Here is a 17,992-nt window from a genome sequence, read left to right on the forward strand (position 1 = left end):
TTATGCTTTCCTGATTTTTTTGAAAAATCAGAGCACATATTTCCTAACAGCTAAATTATTAGATTTATTGCTTGTATTTCACCCCAAGCTCACTCTCCCTCTCTTTCCCTCTCACTCACACTCACGCCCATTCATGCCCAGATCTACATTCTGTCAGGGCAGGGATTTTGCCTGGTCATTTACTGAGAGCTGGGAGACCACTGGCCACGTAACAGTGCTCAATTACTTGAGTGAAAAGCTATCCCTTAGAACAGGTGAAGTGAAGTGAAAGTCACTCAGTTGTGTCTGACTCTTTGCAACCCCATGGACTATGCTGCTGCTGCTGCTAAGTCACTTCAGTCGTGTCTGACTCTGTGTGACCCCATAGATGGTAGCCGACCAGGCTCTGCTGTCCCTGGGATTCTCCAGGCAAGAACACTGGAGTGGGTTGCCATTTCCTTCTCCAGGGGATCTTCCCAACCCAGGGATCGAACCCAGGTCTCCCACATTGCAGGCAGATTCTTTACCAGCTGAGCCACTAGGAAGCCCAAGAATACTGGAGTGGGTAGCCTATCCCTTCTCCAGACCTAAGAATCGAATTGGGGATTCCCTCATTGAAGGCAGATGCTTTGCCAACTGAGCTATGAGGGAAGCCCCTTAAGAACAAGGGCACATCCTAAAATGTTGGTAGTTGGGGAAGGTCATTTTGGTATTTTTAACAACAAGTTGTTTTCCTTACTTGCACTTTCTAAATTTCTATAAATATAGGATAGTTCTTTTGAGAGAGGAAAAACCTTTAAAATATCATTAATTACATTTAGGAAGAAAGTGTGAAAGCTATGACGTCAACTGGATGTCAGTTTCCAAATATATTGAGGATCACTTGTCTGTGACTCTTATGATTTTTTGCTATTGTTGTTTTTTTCAGGAACTACTGTTCAGCCAATCTGTATTCCCCGTAGAGGTGACAAATTTGAAGAAGGGATTCTTTGCATGGCCAGTGGATTGGGCAAGATTTTGGACAGTAAGAGACATCAAAAGAATGTAATATTTCTTCTAGGCTCCTTTACATGCCCATTGGAATCAGGAATTTTGTTGGTCTTAAATAATACATTTACCCTTGTTTTATCCTCTCTGAGTTCTAATTCAGGGAAGACTTCTTGTTGTCTTCACCAAAAAAAGGCTATACTTAAGGCTCTACATGAAATTCCTCCTGCTACCATTTTGGTTAGGTGTATCAGGGTCAGGAACAGGAAGTAAATATAATAGATGAAGAAGAATACAGTAAAGTAAGAGTTCAGCTTCCTTATCTTTGGTATTGTTATTTTTAAAAAGCAAAGAATGTTACAAAATATTGCCTTTACTGACTAAAGTTTTCCTCTTGAGGAAACATTTAAACATATATTCAGAGAAGCTACAATTGCCTGTGTTACATTAAAAATCTGATTTAAAAAAGCCCTTTTTCACTAGTGTAAGATTTTAGGGGAAAATATCATTCAGAGTTATAAAAAAAAGTTACTTCTACATTTTGGTTAAACATCTACCAATTCTAAACTTGTAAGCTTCTTATTGGTTTCTTTAAGTGGGGACAATTGTTGACCAACTTACCAGTCCCTTCTCCACAGCATCAGAATATTCAAATATCCTACAAGAAGTGGAAGTTCCCATTATGGATGACAGAACATGTGGTACCATGCTCAGGGGCATGAACCTTCCTCCCCTGGGAAGGGACATGTTGTGTGCCAGTTTTCCTGATGGGGAAAAGGATGCCTGCCAGGTAATAAGCATTGTTGTTGTTGTTCAGTTGCCCAGTCATGTCCAACTCTTTGTGACCCTATGGACTGGAGCACACTAGGCCTCCTAGCATAAACCAGTCCAGTTATTCACCCCCTATCACATGGATGAGAGGCTTCTGGGCTGCTTTTGAGGGGTTACTTCTTTAAGATTTCGTTTTTCCCTCATCTTTCCATCTGATTTCTGCTGGAAAACTTTCTTTGACCAGAGCTGAGAGAATTCTCTCCTGTCCCATGTGCATTCTTACCCCTGTACCTCTTTGTGGGGGAGTGAAAAGGTCAGGCGAGGAAGATGGCGTCAACATTTCCAACCTAACGAAATCAAACAAGATGACCACTTTGGCAAATGAATTAGGCTAGCTGTGATTAGTTTGCATTTGACCTTTTGTTAAACATTTTAACTTTTCCCGATCTTTAGTGAGGAATGCAATGTTTACATAGAGTTTGACCAAAGATAGCATAGCTACAGTAACTGTGGGGTAAAAGATGTTGTATATGACAACATTCCAAGGCCAACCCAACTTCACAAAGAAGACCAACTCTGACAAGAAAGGAAAGGAGGCCAGTTTGTGATAGATGTGAATTTTAAGTTTTAATTATAATTGTTTTTCTTAAAATGGAGGAGCAGGGAGTCTTTATTCTTTGCCAACAAGCAGCTTGATACTGCCATGGGGAGCTCTCTAAAATTTTCTGTTGGGAAAATGTTTAATTTTTCTTCTAGGGGGTGACAGAATAAGGGTCAGGGAGAGTTTGGTAGGAAGAAGATAGAAATTTACAATTATTCTGCTTTCTAAATTGGAATACAGGGAGACTTACTGTCTCATCCTTCACAGGTAAGTATTTTCTGGATAAAGTTGTCAAACAATTCTGTGCCTTTTGAGGGGATTCAATCTGATACCACTTGGCATGTGTTTTCAAAGCAGCACATTGTTATGAAGAATTATTAAAGAAAAGATCCTGAAAGTGTGGCTCCTTTATCCTCTAGTCTGAGAGCCAATGGATCCTTTATATATAGCCCCTGGGACAAAATAAGTTTCCCAGGCATTCTGTTTTAAAAGCCTTGAGCCATTGCGTGAACTTGGTGCCTCTATTCACTGATACTGTGGGCTTGGAATGTGATCCAGTCTTTCCTAGAATGCTTTCCTAGAACGCTTCCTACAGTGGAAGCGTTATCTGTGAACTATCTAAGGGTTTATCTGTGGACTCCCCCTCCTCCTTCCATTGATTTTGAATTGTTCCCAAAAGACTAGGAGGAAGAGAGAAATTAATGGTTAGCTTGATAAGATTGCATGGAGTGGAAGGAGTTTACATCTGAATAAAAGGATAGTCCTTTGAAGCCAATGATGAAGAAACAAAATGATGGACACAAAATGTTGATGAATAATGACCATTGAGTTTTTATGCTTCTACTACTTCTCTCTCTGAGATGAGGGCTGATCTTTTTGCACCTGATAAAATATTTTTAACTTGTAACTGTTTTAAAATTTCCTCTTTCTCTACCATAAAAGAGGGACTCTGGAGGCCCACTTGTTTGTAGAAGAGATGATGGAGCCTGGGTTCTTGCTGGGATAACTTCCTGGGCAGCTTGTTGTACTAGAGTATGGAATCCTTTCAGAAATAAGCAGAGAAAGGCATCACCTGGCATTTTCTCCAAGGTATTTGTGTTGATGGGTTTTATCACACAGACCATGACAGGTGAGTGTAATTTCTGTGGACTCTTCCTTCCTCATCCACTGCAACTCAAAAACATGATCATGCCTATTTCAAGAATAGTTACTCTGTGTTGCAAATATAATCAGAAATAAGCTTTAAAATAAGAAGAATATGGCTGGTTTTTGTTCCTAATCCAGTGTATATAAATTTTTAACTCTGATTTCATGAACAATGATACCTGTCAGTTTAACTTGAACATCAACTGGATCGTCAAAATTATGGTCATATACATTTTCATGAGATATGTTTTTTGTACTTATGAGATTTTAAAATAGTTTTTGAGAATAGTCTCATTAGAAGATTCTTTTTTATAAATTTATTTATTTTTTAATTGAAGGATAATTGCTTTACAGAATTTTGCTGTTTTCTATCAAACCTCAACATGAATCAGCCATAGGTATACATATATCCCCTCTCTTTTGAACCTCCCTCCCATCTCCCTCCCCATCCCACCCCTCTAGGTTGATACAGAGCCCCTGTTTGAGTTTCCTGAGCCACACAGCAAATTCCCGTTGGCTATCTATTTTACCTACGGTAATAAGTTTCCATGTTGCTCTTTCCATACATCTCCTTCTCTCCTCCCCTCTCCCCACGTCCATAGGCCTGTTCTCTATGTCTGTTTCTCCACTCCTGCCTTGTAAATAAATTATTCAGTACCATTTTTCTAGATTCTGTTATATATGCATTAGAATACAGTATTTGGCTTTCTCTTTCTGACTTACTTCACTCTATAGAATAGGTTCTAGGTTCATCAACCTCATTAGAACTGACTCAAATGTGTTCATTTTTATGGCTGAGTAATATTCCATTGTGTTTTTGTACCACAACTTCTTTATCCATTCATCTGTTGATGGACATCTAGGTTGCTTCCATGTTCTAGCTATTGTAAATAGTGCTTCAATGAAAAATAGGATACATGTGTGTTTTTCAGTTTTGGTTTCCTCAGGGTATATGCCTAAAAGTGGGATTGCTGGGTCATATGGTGGTTTTATTCCTAGTTTTTTTTTTTTTTTTTTGAGGAATATCCATACTGTCTTCCATAGTGGCAGTATCAATTTATATTCCTACCAACAGTGCAAGAGCGTTCCCTTTTCTCCACTCCCTCTCCAGCATTTATTGTTTGTAGACTTTTTGATGATGAACATTCTGACTGGTATGAGGTAATTTCTCATTGTAGTTTTGATTTGCATTTCTCTAATAATGAGTGATGCTGAGCACCTTTTCGTGTGTTTGTTCAGTTCAGTTCAGTTGCTCAGTCGTGTCCGACTCTCCGCGACCCCGTGAAACACAGCACGCCAGGCCTCCCTGTCCATCACCAACTCCCGGAGTTCACTCAAACTCATGTCCACAGAGTCGGTGATGCCATCCAGCCATCTCATTCTCGGTCGTCCCCTTCTCCTCCCACCCCCAACCTTTCCCAGCATCAGACTCTTTTCCAGTGAGTCAACTCGTCGCATGAGGTGACCAAAGTATTGGAGTTTCAGCTTTAGCATCAGTCCTTCCAATGAACACCCAGGATTGATCTCCTTTAGAATGGACTGGTTGGATCTCCTTGTAGTACAAGGGACTCTCAAGAGTCTTCTCCAACACCACAGTTCAAAAGCATCAATTCTTCGGCGATCAGCTTTCTTCACAGTCCAACTCTCACATCCATACATGACCACGGGAAAAACCATAGCCTTGACTAGACGGACCTTTTTGTTAGCCATCTGTAAATCTTCTTTGGAGAAATGTCTGTTTAGGTCTTTTTCCCTCTATTTGATTGCGTTGTTCATTTTTCTGATATTGAGTTGTATGAGCTGCTTGTATATTTTGGAAACTAATCCTTGCTTTGTCAGTTATTTCATTTGCTATTATTTTCTTTTCACCTTGCTTATAATTTCCTTTGCTCTACAAAAGCTTTTAAGTTTAATCAGGTCCCACGTGTTTACTTTTGCTTTTATTTCCATTACTCTAGGAGATGGGTCATAGAGGATCTTGCTTTGATTTATGTCATCAAGTGTTTTGCATATGTTTTCCTCCAAGAGTTTTAGTTTCTGGTCTTACATTTAGGTCTTTAATCCATTTTGAGTTTGTGTATGGTGTTAGGGAATGTTCTAATTTCATTCTTTTACATGTAGCTGTCCAGTTTTCCCAGAACCATTTATTGAAGAGGCTGTCTTTTCCCCAATGTATATTCTTGCCTCCTTTGTCAAAAATTAAGATACCCATAGTTGTATGAGTTTTTTCTTGGGGTTTCTATCTTGTTCCATTGCCCTATATTTCTGTTTTTGTGCCAGTACCACCCTTTCTTGATGACTGTAGCTTTGTAGTGTAATCTGATGTCAGGAGATTGACTCCTCCAGCTCCATTCCTCCAGCTCTGGTCTTTCTCAAGACTGCTTTGATTATTCAGGGTCTTTTGTATTTCTCTATGAATTGGGAAATTTTTGTTCTAGTTCTGTGAAAAATGCCATTGGTAATTTGATAGGGATTGAGGCTGTAGATTGCATTTTGTAGTATAGTCATTTTCACAATATTGATTCTTCCTACCCAGGAATGTGGAATATCTCTCCATCTGTTTATGTTATTCTTTGATTTCTTTCATTAGTGTCTTATAATTTTCTGTTTACAGTTCTTTTGTCTTCTTAGCTAAGTTTATTCCTAGATTTAGTATATAGAAATGCAAGTGATTTCTGTGTATTGATTTTGTATCCTGCAACTTTGCTAAATTCACTGATTAGCTCTAGAATTTTCTGATACTATGCTTAGGGTTTTCTATATACGGTATCATGTCATCTTCAAACAGTGAGAGCTTTACGTCTTCCTTTTCAATCTGGATTCTTTTATTTCTTTTTCTTCTCTGATTGCTATAGCTAAGACTTTCAGAACTATGTTGAATAATAGCAGTGAAAGTGAACACCCTTCTCTTGTTCCTGATCTCAGAGGGAATGCTTTCACTTTTTCACCACTAAGAATAATGTTTGCTGTGGGCTTATCATATATGGCCTTTACTATGTTAAAGTAGGTTCCTTCTATGCCCATTTTTTGAAGAGTTTTAATCATAAATGGGTGCTGAATTTTGTCAAAGGCTTCTTCTGTATCTGTTGAGATTATCATATGGTTTTTATCTTTCAATTTGTTAAAATGGTGTATCACATTGATTGATTTACATATATTGAAGAATCCTTGCATCCCTAGAATAAACCCAACTGGGCTTCCCTGGTGGCTTAGAGGTTAAAGCGTCTGCCTCCAATGCGGGAGACCCGGGTTCGATCCCTGAGTCGGGAAGATCCCCTGGAGAAGGAAACGGTAACCCACTCCAGTATTCTTGCCTGGAGAATCCCATGGACGGAGATGCCTGGTAGGCTACAGTCCACGGGGTCGCAAAGAGTCGGACACGACTGAGTGACGGAACGGAACGGATCATGGTGTATGAGCTTTTGGATGTGTTGCTCAATTCTGTTTGCTAAAATTTTGTTGAGGATTTCTGCATCTATGTTCATCGGTGATATTGGCCTGTAGTTTTCTTTTTGTGTGTTGTCTTTGTCTGGTTTTGTTATCACAGTGATGGTTGCCTCATAGAATGAGTTTGGAAGTGTTCCTCCCTCTGAAATTTTTTGAAAGAGTTTTAGAAAGATAGGCATTAGGTCTTCTCTAAATGTTTGATAGAATTCTCCTGTGAAGTCATCTGGTTCTGGGCCTTTGTTTTTTGGGAGATTTTTTTATCACAGCTTCAGTTTCAATGCCTGTGATTGGGTTGTTCATAATTTCTATTTCTTCCTGGTTCAGTCTTGGAAGATTGAACTTTTCTAAGAATCTGTCCATTTCTTCCAGGTTATCCATTTTATTGCCATATAGTTGTTCATAACAATCTCTTATAATCCTTTGTATTTCTGCATTGTCTGTCGTAACCTCTCCTTTTTCATTTCTAATTTTGTTGATTTGATTCTTCTCTCTTTTTTCTTGATGAGTCTGGCTAAAGGTTTGTTAATTTTGTTTATCTTCTCAAAGAACCAGCTTTTCGTTTTATTAATCTTTACTATTATTTCTTTCATTTCTTTCTCATTTATTTCTACTCAGATCTTTATGACTTCTTTCCTTCTACTAACTTTGGGGTTTTTTTGTTCTTTTTCCAGTTGTTTTAGGCATGACGTTAAGTTGTCTAGTCAATGTTTTTCTTGTTTCTTGAGGTAGGATTGTATTGTAATAAACTTCCTGCTTAGAACTGCTTTTGCTTCATCCCATAGGTTTTGAGTTGTTGTCTTTTCATTGTCATTTGTTTCTAGAAATTTTTTTATTTCCTTTTTGATTTCTTCAGCAATCTGTTGGTTATTTAGAAACATATTATTTAATCTTCATATGTTTGTGTTTCTTACAGTTTTTTTCTTGTAATTGATATCTAGTCTCATAGCATTGTGGTCAAAGAAGATGCCTGATATGATTTCAGTTTTCTTAATTTTACTGAGGTTTGATTTGTGACCCAAGATGTGGTCTATCCTGGAGAATGTCCTATGTGCACTTAAGAAGATGGTGCGTTCTTCTACATTTGGATAGAATGTCCTGAAGATATCAATGAGATCCACCTCATCTAATGAATCATTTAAGATTTGTGTCTCCTTATCAATTTTTGTTTTGATGACCTGTCCACTGTTGTGAGTGGGGTGTTAAAGTCTCCTGCATTTATTGTGTTACTGTCAGTTTCTCCTTTTATGTCTGTTAGTGTTTGTCTTATGTATTGAGGTTGTTGTTGTCTTATGTATTGAGATATTTGCAATTGTTATGTCTTCCTCTTGGATTGATCCCTTGATCATTATGTAGTGTCCTTCCTTATCTCTTGTAATATTCTTTATTTTAAGGTCTATTTTGTCTGATATGAGGATTGCTACTCCAGCTTTCTTTTGCTTCCCATTTGTATGGGATATATTTTTCCATTCTCTCACTTTCAGTCTATATGTGTCTTGGAGTCTGAAGTGGGTTTCTTGTAGACAGCATATAGATAGGTCTTGTTTTTGTATCCATTTAGCCAGTCTGTGTCTTTTGGTTGGAGCATTTAATCTGTTTACATTTAAAGTAATTATTGATATACATTGCCATTTATTGGCATTCCTATTGCCATTTTCTTAATTGTTTGGGATTGATTTTGTAGATCTTTTTCTTCTTTTGTATTTCTTGACTATATAAGTCCCTTTAAGATTTGTTGTAAAGCTGGTTTGGTGGTACTGAATTCTCTTAACTTCTGCTTGTCTAAAAAGCTTTTGATTTCTCCATCAATTTTGAATGAGATCCTTGCTGGGTACAGTAATCTTGGTTGTAGATTTTTACTTGCTTCTTTAAATATATCCTGCCATTCACCTCTGGCCTGCAGAGTTTCTGCTGAAATAGCAGCTGTTAAAAGTATGGCATTTCCCTTGTATGTTACTTGTTGCTTTTCCCTTGCTACTTTTAATATTCTTTCTTTGTGTTTAGTCTTTGTTAGTTTAATTAATATGTGTCTTGGTGTGTTTCTCCTCGGGTTTATCCTGTATGAAACTCTTTGCGCCTCTTGAACTTGATTATTTCCTGTTCCATGTTGGGGAAATTTTCAACTATAATCTCTTCAAAAATTTTCTCATACTTTTTCCTCTTCTTCTTCTGGGACCTCTATAATACAAATGTTGGTGTGTTTGATATCGTACCAGAGGTATGCTACAGCGTCAGATATTCTGCTATTGATTCCTTCTAGAGTATTTTTAATCTCAATAATTGTATTGTTTGTCTCCGTATGTTTATTCTTTAATTCTTCTAGGTCTTTGTTAACTGATTTTTGCATTTTCTCCAATCTGTTTTCAAGGTTTTTGATAGAGTGAGATTTGTGCTGAGTAAGTTTGTTTTTCCTCTGATGGGCAAGGCTGAGTGAGGTGGTAATCCTGTCTGTTGATGATTGGGTTTGTATTTTTGTTTGTTGTTTAGATGAGGCATCCTGCACAGGGTGCTACTGTTGGTTGGGTGATGCTGGGTCTTGTATTCAAGTGGTTTCCTTTATGTGACTTCTCACTATTTGATACTTCTCAGGGTTAGTAAAATGGCAATTACAAAATCAGGCAAAAAATAATTAAAATAATGGAATATATACATATACATATACACCTATAAGTGAAATCAAAACAGTCCAACAAAAACAAAGTACAATAGATTGACCCGATGAACAAAGAAAACCAAAAATTATATCTACCAGTTAAGAACAAGAAGATTCTTTTTTAATTTATCCAGTTAACATTTTTTTTCTAAACTAGTGAAGAGCACTAAAAATAAATCACTCCTCTTCTGCTTCTCCCATTCACCCTTGTTAATTTTACTTCGCAAGAGTGGAAACATAAGGCAGGCTTTGAAGAGTTATTTGTGTTCTGTGGCACTAAAATCTAGATTAGGAAAATAAATATGGGTCTGGAGATGCCAAACCTGTCCTCAAATATTTGGGAAGACAAAGAAGTAAATGGACAGTTGTGATAAAATGTAAAGTTCTAACTCTACTGGCTATCTATTTTACTTATGGTAACGTATATGTTTCAGTGCTATTCTCTCAAATCATCCCATCCTCTCTTCCTCCCACTGAGTCCAAAAATCTGTCTCCTTTACTGCCTTACACATAGGATCATAGGTACCATCTTTCTAGATTTCATGTACATGTATTAATATGCAAAATTTGTCTTTCTTTTTCTGACCTACTTCACTGTATAACAGGCTTAACCTGGAGAGATGGGGTAGAAGGGAGCTGGGAGGTGGGTTCAGTAGGGAGGGGACACATGTGTGCCTATGACTGATTCATGTTGATATATGCAAAAACCATCACAATATTGTAAAGTAATTATCCTCCAATTAAATAATTTTTTTTAAAAGGTGAAGTTCATGTAAGCTCAAAGGGCTGTGTTCTCACTGAGGAGGGGTCTAAGGAGCTCAGTTCTAAGGGACCCAGAATGGTTTCCATAAGAGGGGGCAGCATCTGCTGAAGAAAATGGCACAGAGGTTAGCCTCTAAAGAATAAAGAGGCATAAAGAAACACAACTTACAAGAATAAGTAGTTTAGTAGAAGAACCAAATTTGTTAAAGGGCAGGACCCAGACCTGCATAAAACAGTGTTCCCTCCCTCCCTCCATCCTACCCTCCTTCCATCCTTCCCTCCCTCCACCCTTTCCCCCCTCCATCATTCCATCCCTTCCTCCTTCTCCCATTCTAGTCCAAGATCAGTCACCTAGCTGATAATTTGAAAAGCAACTCTGCTGCTGGTCCAGCTGAATGCAAGAGCCCACCTCTCAGTTCACTTTCATTTGGTCTTCAGAGTAAATGTGCCATGACCACAGGGAGAACTTGTCTCCTGGTAGCAATTCTATTCGTTTTTCATCACCTAGAAGAGAAAGTTAAAAGGTTAGCAAAGCCTGAACAAAGGTTAATGATACCAACATTTAAAAATGGCAGTAAAATCAGGCAATAACCATCAATTCCATAGTCAAATGAATATTGGAATGTGACAAGTAACTTAGTTAAACAGCACCTGCTTGATATCATCCTTCTAATCTCCTCATTCCCTAGTTGCCTGTTCTTCTCAGTAAGTTCAGTTCAGTCATTCAGCCGTGTCCACTCTTTGCTGCCCCATGGACTGCAGCATGCCAGGCTTACCTGTCCATCACCAAATCCTGGGGCTTACTCAAATTCATGTCCATTGAGTCAGTGATGCCATCCAACCATCTCATCCTCTATTGTCCCCTTCTCCTCTCACCTTCAATCTTTCCCAACATCAGGGTCTTTTCAAAGGAGTCAGTCTTCACATCAGGTAACCAAAGTGTTGGAGTTTCAGCATCAGTCCTTTCAATGAATATTCAGGCTGATTTCCTTTAGGATTGACTGGTTGGATCTCCTTGCAGTCCAAGAGACTCTCAAGAGTCTTCTCCAACAACACAGTTCAAAAGCATCAATTCTTTAGCACTCAGCTTTCTTTATAGTCCAAACCGCACATCCATACAGGACTATTGGAAACACCATAGCTTTGACTAGATAGACCTTTATCAGCAAAATACTGTCTCTTTTTTAATATGCTGTCTAGGCTGGTCATATCTCTTCTTCCAAGGAGCAAGTGTCTTTTAATTTAATGGCTGCAGTCACTGTCTGCAGTGATTTTGGAGCCCCCAAATATAAAGTCTGTCACTGTTTCCCCATCTATTTGCCATGAAGTGGTGGGACCATATGCCATGATCTTCGTTTTCTGAATGTTGAGTTTTAAGCGAACTTAAAGTTCACTCTCTTCTTTCACTTTCATTAAGAGGCTCTTTAGTTCCTCTTCACTTTCTGCCATAAGGGTGGTGTCATCTGCATATCTGAGGTTATTGATATTTCTCCCAGCAATCTTGATTCCAGCTTGTGCTTCATCCAGCCCAGAATTTTGCATGCTCTACTCTGCATATAAGTTAAATAAGCAGGGTGACAATATACAACCTTGACGTATTCCTTTCCCAATTTAGAACCAGTCTCTTGTCCCCTGTCCAGTTCTATCTGTCCCTTCTTGACCTGCATACAGATTTCTCAGGAGGCAGGTAAGGTGGTCTGGTATTCCCATCTCTTTAAGACTTTTCCACAGTTTGTTATGATCTTTCACACATTGGAGAGGGAAATGGCAACCCACTCCAGTGTTCTTGCCTGGAGAATCCCAGGGACGGGGGAGCCTGGTGGGCTGCCGTCTATGGGGTCGCACAGAGTTGGACACGACTGAAGTGACTTAACAGCAGCAGCAACACACAGTCAAAGGGTTTGGCATAGTCAATAAAGCAGATGTTTTTCTGGAACTCTCTTGCTTTTTTGATGATCCAGCAGATGTTAGCAATTTGATTTCTCATTCCTCTGCCTTTTCTAAATCCACCTTGAACATCTGAAAGTTCACGGTTCATGTACTGTTGAAGCCTAGCCTGGAGAATTTTGAGTATTACTTTGCTAATGTGTGAGATGAATGCAATTGTGTGGTAGTTTGAGCATTCTTTGGCATTGCCTTTCTGTTGGATTGGAATGAATACTGACCTTTTCCAGTCCTGTGACCACTCCTGGGTTTTCCATATTTGCTGGCATATTGAGTGCAGCACTTTCACAGCATCATCTTTCAGGATTTGAAATAGCTCAGCTGGAATTCCATCACCTGCATTAGCTTTGTTTGTGGTGATGCTTCTTTAGGCCCACTTGACTTTGCATCCTAGAATGTCTGGCTTTAGGTGAGTGATCACATCATCATGGTTATCTGGGTCATGAAGATCTTTTTTGTATAGTTCTGTTGTGTTTTCTTACCACCTCTTTTTAATATCTTCTGCTTCTGTTAGGTCCATACCATTTTTTGTGCTTTATTGTGCCCATCTTTGCATGAAATGTTCCTTTGGTATCTGTAGTTTTTTTTTAAGAGCTCTCTAGTCTTTTCCAATCTATTGTTTTCCCTATATTTAGTTTCACTGATAGCTGGGGAAGACCTTCTTACCTCTCCTCACTATTCTTTGGAACTCTGCATTCAATGGGTGAGTCTTTCCTTTTCCCCTTTGATTTCAGTTCAGTTCAGTTCAGTCGCTCAGTTGTGTCCGACTCTTTGCAACCCCATGAATCACAGCACACCAGGCCTCCCTGTCCATCACCAACTCCCGGAGTTCACTCAAACTCATGTCCATTGAGCTGGTGATTCCATCCAACCATCTCATTCTCTGTCGTCCCTGTCTCCTCCTGCCCCCAATCCCTCCCAGCATCAGAGTCTTTTCCAGTGACTCAACTTGTCACATGAGGTGTCCAAAGTATTGGAGTTTCAGCGTTAGCATCAGTCCTTCCAATGAACACCCAGGATTGATCTCCTCCAGAATGGACTGGTTGGATCTCGCTGCAGTCCAAGGGACTCTCAAGAGGCTTCTCCAACACCACAGTTCAAAAGCATCAATTCTTCAGCGATCAGCTTTCTTCACAGTCCAACTCTCACATCCATACATGACCACAGGAAAAACCATAGCCTTGACTAGACGGACCTTGGTTGGCAAAGTAATGTCTCTGCTTTTTAATATGCTATCTAGGTTGGTCATGACTTTCCTTCCAAGGAGTAAGCGTTTTTTAATTTCATGACTGCTATCAGCATCTGCAGTGATTTTGGAGCCAAAAAAAACAAAGTCTGACACTGTTTCCACTCTTTCCCCATCTATTTCCCATGAAGTGATGGGACCAGATGCCATGATCTTTGTTTTCTGAATGTTGAGCTTCAAGCCAACCTTTTCACTCTCCTCTTTCACTTTCATCAAGAGGCTTTTGAGTTCCTCTTCACTTTCTGCCATAAGGGTGGTGTCATCTGCGTATCTGAGGTTATTGATATTTCTCCTGGCAGTCTTGATTCCAGCTTGTGTTTCTTCCAGCCCAGCCTTCTTCATGATGTACTCTGCATATAAGTTAAATAAGCAGGGTGACAATATACAGCCTTGACGCACTCCTTTTCCTATTTGGAACCAGTCTGTTGTTCCATGTCCAGTTCTAACTGTTGCTTCCTGACCTCTCAAGAGGCAGGTCAGGTGGTCTGGTATTCCCATTTCTTTCAGAATGTTCCACAGTTTATTGTGATCCACACAGTCAAAGGCTTTGGCATAGTCAATGAAGCAGAAATAGATGTTTTTCTGGAACTCTCTTGCTTTCTCCATGATCCAGCGGATGTTGGCAATTTGATCTCTGGTGCCTCTGCCTTTTCTAAAACCTGCTTGAACATCTGGAAGTTCACGGTTCACATATTCCTGAAGCCTGGCTTGGAGAATTTTGAGCATGACTTTACTAGCGTGTGAGATGAGTGCAATTGTGCGGTAGTTGAGCATTCTTTGGCATTGCCTTTCTTTGGGATTGGAATGAAGACTGACCTTTTCCAGTGCCTTTAGCTTCTCTTTTTTCCTCAGCTATTTGTAAGGCCTTCTTAGACAACCATTTTGTCTTTTTGCATTTCTTTTTTTTGGAGATAGTCTTGATCACTGCCTCCTGTGCAATGTCACAAACCTCTGTCCTGTCTATCAGATCTAATGCCTTGAATCTATTTGTCACTGCCACTGTATAATCATAAGGGATTTTATTTAGCTCATACCTGAATGGTCTGGTGGTTTTCCCTACTTTATTCAATTTAATCTGAATTTTTCAATAATGAGTTTATGAGCCACAGTCAGCTCCTGGTCTTTTTGTTGACTGTATAGAGTTCCACCATCTTTGACTGCAAAGAATATAATCAATCTGATTTCAGTATTGACCATCTGGTGATGTCCATGTGTAGAGTCATCTCTTATGTTGTTGGCAGAGGGTATTTGCTATGACCAGTGCGTCCTCTTGGCAAAACTCTGTTAGCCTTAGTCCTGCTTCACTTTGTACTCCAAGGCCAAACTTGCTGTTACTCCAGGTATCTCTTGACTTCCTACTTTTGCATTCTAGTCCTCTATGATGAAAAGGACATCTTTTTTGGGTGTTAGTTCTAGAAAGTCTTATAGGTTTTCATAGAACCATTCAACTTCACCTTCTTCAGCATTACTGGTTAGGGCATAGACTTGGATTACTGTAATATTGAATGGTTTTCCTTGGAAATGAACAGAGATTATTCTGTCATTTTTGAGATTGCACCCAAGAACTGCATTTCAGACTCTTTTGTTGACTATGAGGGCTACTCCATTTCTTCTAAGGGATTCTTGCCCACAGTAGCAGATATAGTGGTCAGCTGAGTTAAATTTGCCCATTCCAGTCCATTTAGTTCACAGATTCCTAAAATGTCAGTGTTCACTCTTGCCATCTGCTGTTTGACCACTTCCAATTTACCTTGATTCATGGACCTATCATTCCAGGTTCCTATGTAATATTGTTCTTTACAGCATTGGACTTCCATCACCAGTCACATAGGATGTCTAGTTAATATTTATTGATTATTTACCCTGTACCAGGTATGGACTAATCACTACACATACAGTATTACTTTATTCCTCAGTACAAACCTAAAAGGTTTGCATACTGTTCTGCTTTTGGCAGAAGAGGGAATAGAGGCTTAGAGGAGTTTAGTAACTTTCCCAAAGATGCATAGCTGGCAAGAGGTAGAGCCAAATTCAAACCTTAGTGGTAACATGGAAGATGGCAATTGAGGTTAGGGGTAAACTCACTTGCAAGGAGAGTGTGAGCAAGTCACTGTAAGAATTTATTCTGACATTGCTTGGTTAGTTATGTTGTAGGGGAGGAGGTATATGAAGATAATTTCCAGCATGATTTTCAGGATTCTAGCTTGAGTGGCCGGAGAAGGCAATGGCAAGCCACTCCAGTACTCTTGCCTAGAAAATCCCATGGATGGAGGAGCCTGGTAGGCTGCAGTCCATGGGGTCGCTAAGGGTCGGACATGACTGAGCGACTTCACTTTCAGTTTTCACTTTCACACATTGGAGAAGGAAATGGCAACCCACTCCAGTGTTCTTGCCTGGAGAATCCCAGGGACGGGAGAGCCTGGTGGGCTTCCGTCTATGGGGTCACACAGAGTCAGATACAACTGAAGTGACTTAGCAGTAGCAGCAGCAGCTTGAGTGGCTGGATGGATGGTAGAGTTATTAAATGATACAGGGAAGCATTGCAAGACCATCTTGACTGTTAAAATTAGTGGATTCTGTTTGAGATACCCGGACTTTTATGAGATTGTGGGAGATCAAGATGGACATATCCAGCAGTCCTAGAATTTGTAGTTCTATATCTAGTCTAGATCTAGAATTCAGGAAGGAAATTTAGATTGAAAAGAGACATTTGGAAGTCATATATATGTGCTGCTGCTGCTAAGTCACTTCAGTCATGTCTGACTCTGTGCGACCCCATAGACAGCAGCCTACCAGGCTCCTCTGTCCTTGGGATTCTCTCGTCAAGAACGCTGGAGTGGGTTGCCATTTCCTTCTCCAATGCATGAAAGTGAAAAGTGAAAGTGAAGTCGCTCAGTCGTGTCTGACTCTTCGCGACCCCATGGACTCCAGCCTACCAGGCTCCTCTGTCCATGGGATTTTCCAGGCAAGAGTACTGGAGTGGGTTACCATTGCCTTCTCTGCATATATATGTAAAGGAATACAAATAGTTATGTACAGTACTTCCATGGAATATTTTTCAGACTGAAGAATAGATCCTGAAAAAAAGACTGAGATTAGGAAGAGATGACCATAGATATATATATTTTTTTCTTTTTTTAAAAAAGAGTAATGTCATGAGGCCAAAGAAGGAGGTAATGCTTAGAAGAGTCAGATACAACAGGAATATTAAAAGGTATACAACCAAATCACATGTATGGCATCTGGCATTTAGCATTTGAAAGATCAACTTACGAGTGGTTTTATGATTGACCAGCATATGTAAGTGACTCAGCTAGTTTAGGCTACTGTAAATACTTTCAATTATTTTTTTTCTCTACAGACTCTTTAAACAAAATTGGATCAACATCATTTCCCAAAACCAATCCTATATCTTCTGCAAAAGTTATTCCATATGGTGAGTTGATAGCCATGTGATTATTATCTATTTAATCTTCTTTCTTCTTTAACTAGATTTCTCTTTTCAAAAGCCTCATCTTACATTGATAATACTTTGCAGTGAGGAAGAATGGGTTTTATATTTAGGCTCATGAAATTTTTAGAGTTCTGTTTGGGTTTTTGCATGGACTCCCTAAATAGAGGGAAGAAGAATTAAGCTTTATGATAGGAAGAAAGAGGTATAGAGAGCAATCTTTTTTCCTCATCTATTCATATGCAAATTTCATATTTAAAATATCTTTCCAGAATAAGTAATATGATTTTGCATTTAGGGGCAAAGGGAGAAAGCAAAGTTTTTTGCTTTTGTTTTTTAACACACTTTAAATTTTTAATTTCATTATAACCTTAAGTGTTATGTTAAATATTATGATCTTTCATTGCTCTCTATGCATGTATTATATATTATAGTTGAGGATTTGTAATAGAAAGTTGCACAGGGAGCTGTAAAGAAGGAAAGATGTCTGCCTCTTTTAGGGGAGTCAGAGAAGACTTCATGGGGAAGACAGTATTTGATCTGAGTCACAGCAGTATTCTCGACAAGAGAACAGCATTTGGATGTCTAAGCAAATTTGGCATATCTGCGGACTGGTAAATGGTTTCACACAATGAGAAAGAGACATAGAATAAGAACATATAATAAAGAACCGCATACCCTTTGCTAACAAGCAGAATTTCCCTACTAGAATGTAAGTTCCATGAGGGCCAGGATTTTTGTCTGTTCTGTTCACTGATACATCACCAATGTCTAGAGCAGTGCCTGATAACACGAAGTACTAATTAAGTATTTGTTAAATGAATGAATAAATACAATTCTGTAGTTATTGTTGTTCAGTTACTAAGTCATGTCTGACTCTCTGCAACCCCATGGACTGTAGCCCACCAGACTCCTGTCTCCGTGGGGTTTTCCATGGAATACTGGAATGGGTTTCCATTTCCTTCTCCAGGGAATCTTCCTGCATTGGCAGATGGATTCTTTACCACT

General features: G+C 39.2%; 1 protein-coding gene across 1 annotated transcript in view; it reads left to right on the top strand.

Moving 5' to 3' along the window:
- OVCH1 (ovochymase 1) overlaps positions 1-17,992 on the top strand; it is a 116,351-nt gene that overhangs the window by 5,246 nt on the left and 93,113 nt on the right. Inside the window, exons 5-8 of the mRNA XM_088836725.1 lie at positions 908-1,003; positions 1,563-1,756; positions 3,281-3,467; positions 16,895-16,969. Of these exons, the coding sequence (XP_088692851.1) occupies positions 908-1,003; positions 1,563-1,756; positions 3,281-3,467; positions 16,895-16,969 (552 nt within the window). The remainder of the gene's footprint in view (positions 1-907; positions 1,004-1,562; positions 1,757-3,280; positions 3,468-16,894; positions 16,970-17,992) is intronic.

This window comes from Moschus berezovskii, chromosome 6 (assembly GCF_049115385.1).
Source record: "Moschus berezovskii isolate FMDL1 chromosome 6, NW_MosBer_1.0, whole genome shotgun sequence".
NCBI classification, from domain to species: Eukaryota; Metazoa; Chordata; class Mammalia; order Artiodactyla; family Moschidae; genus Moschus; species Moschus berezovskii.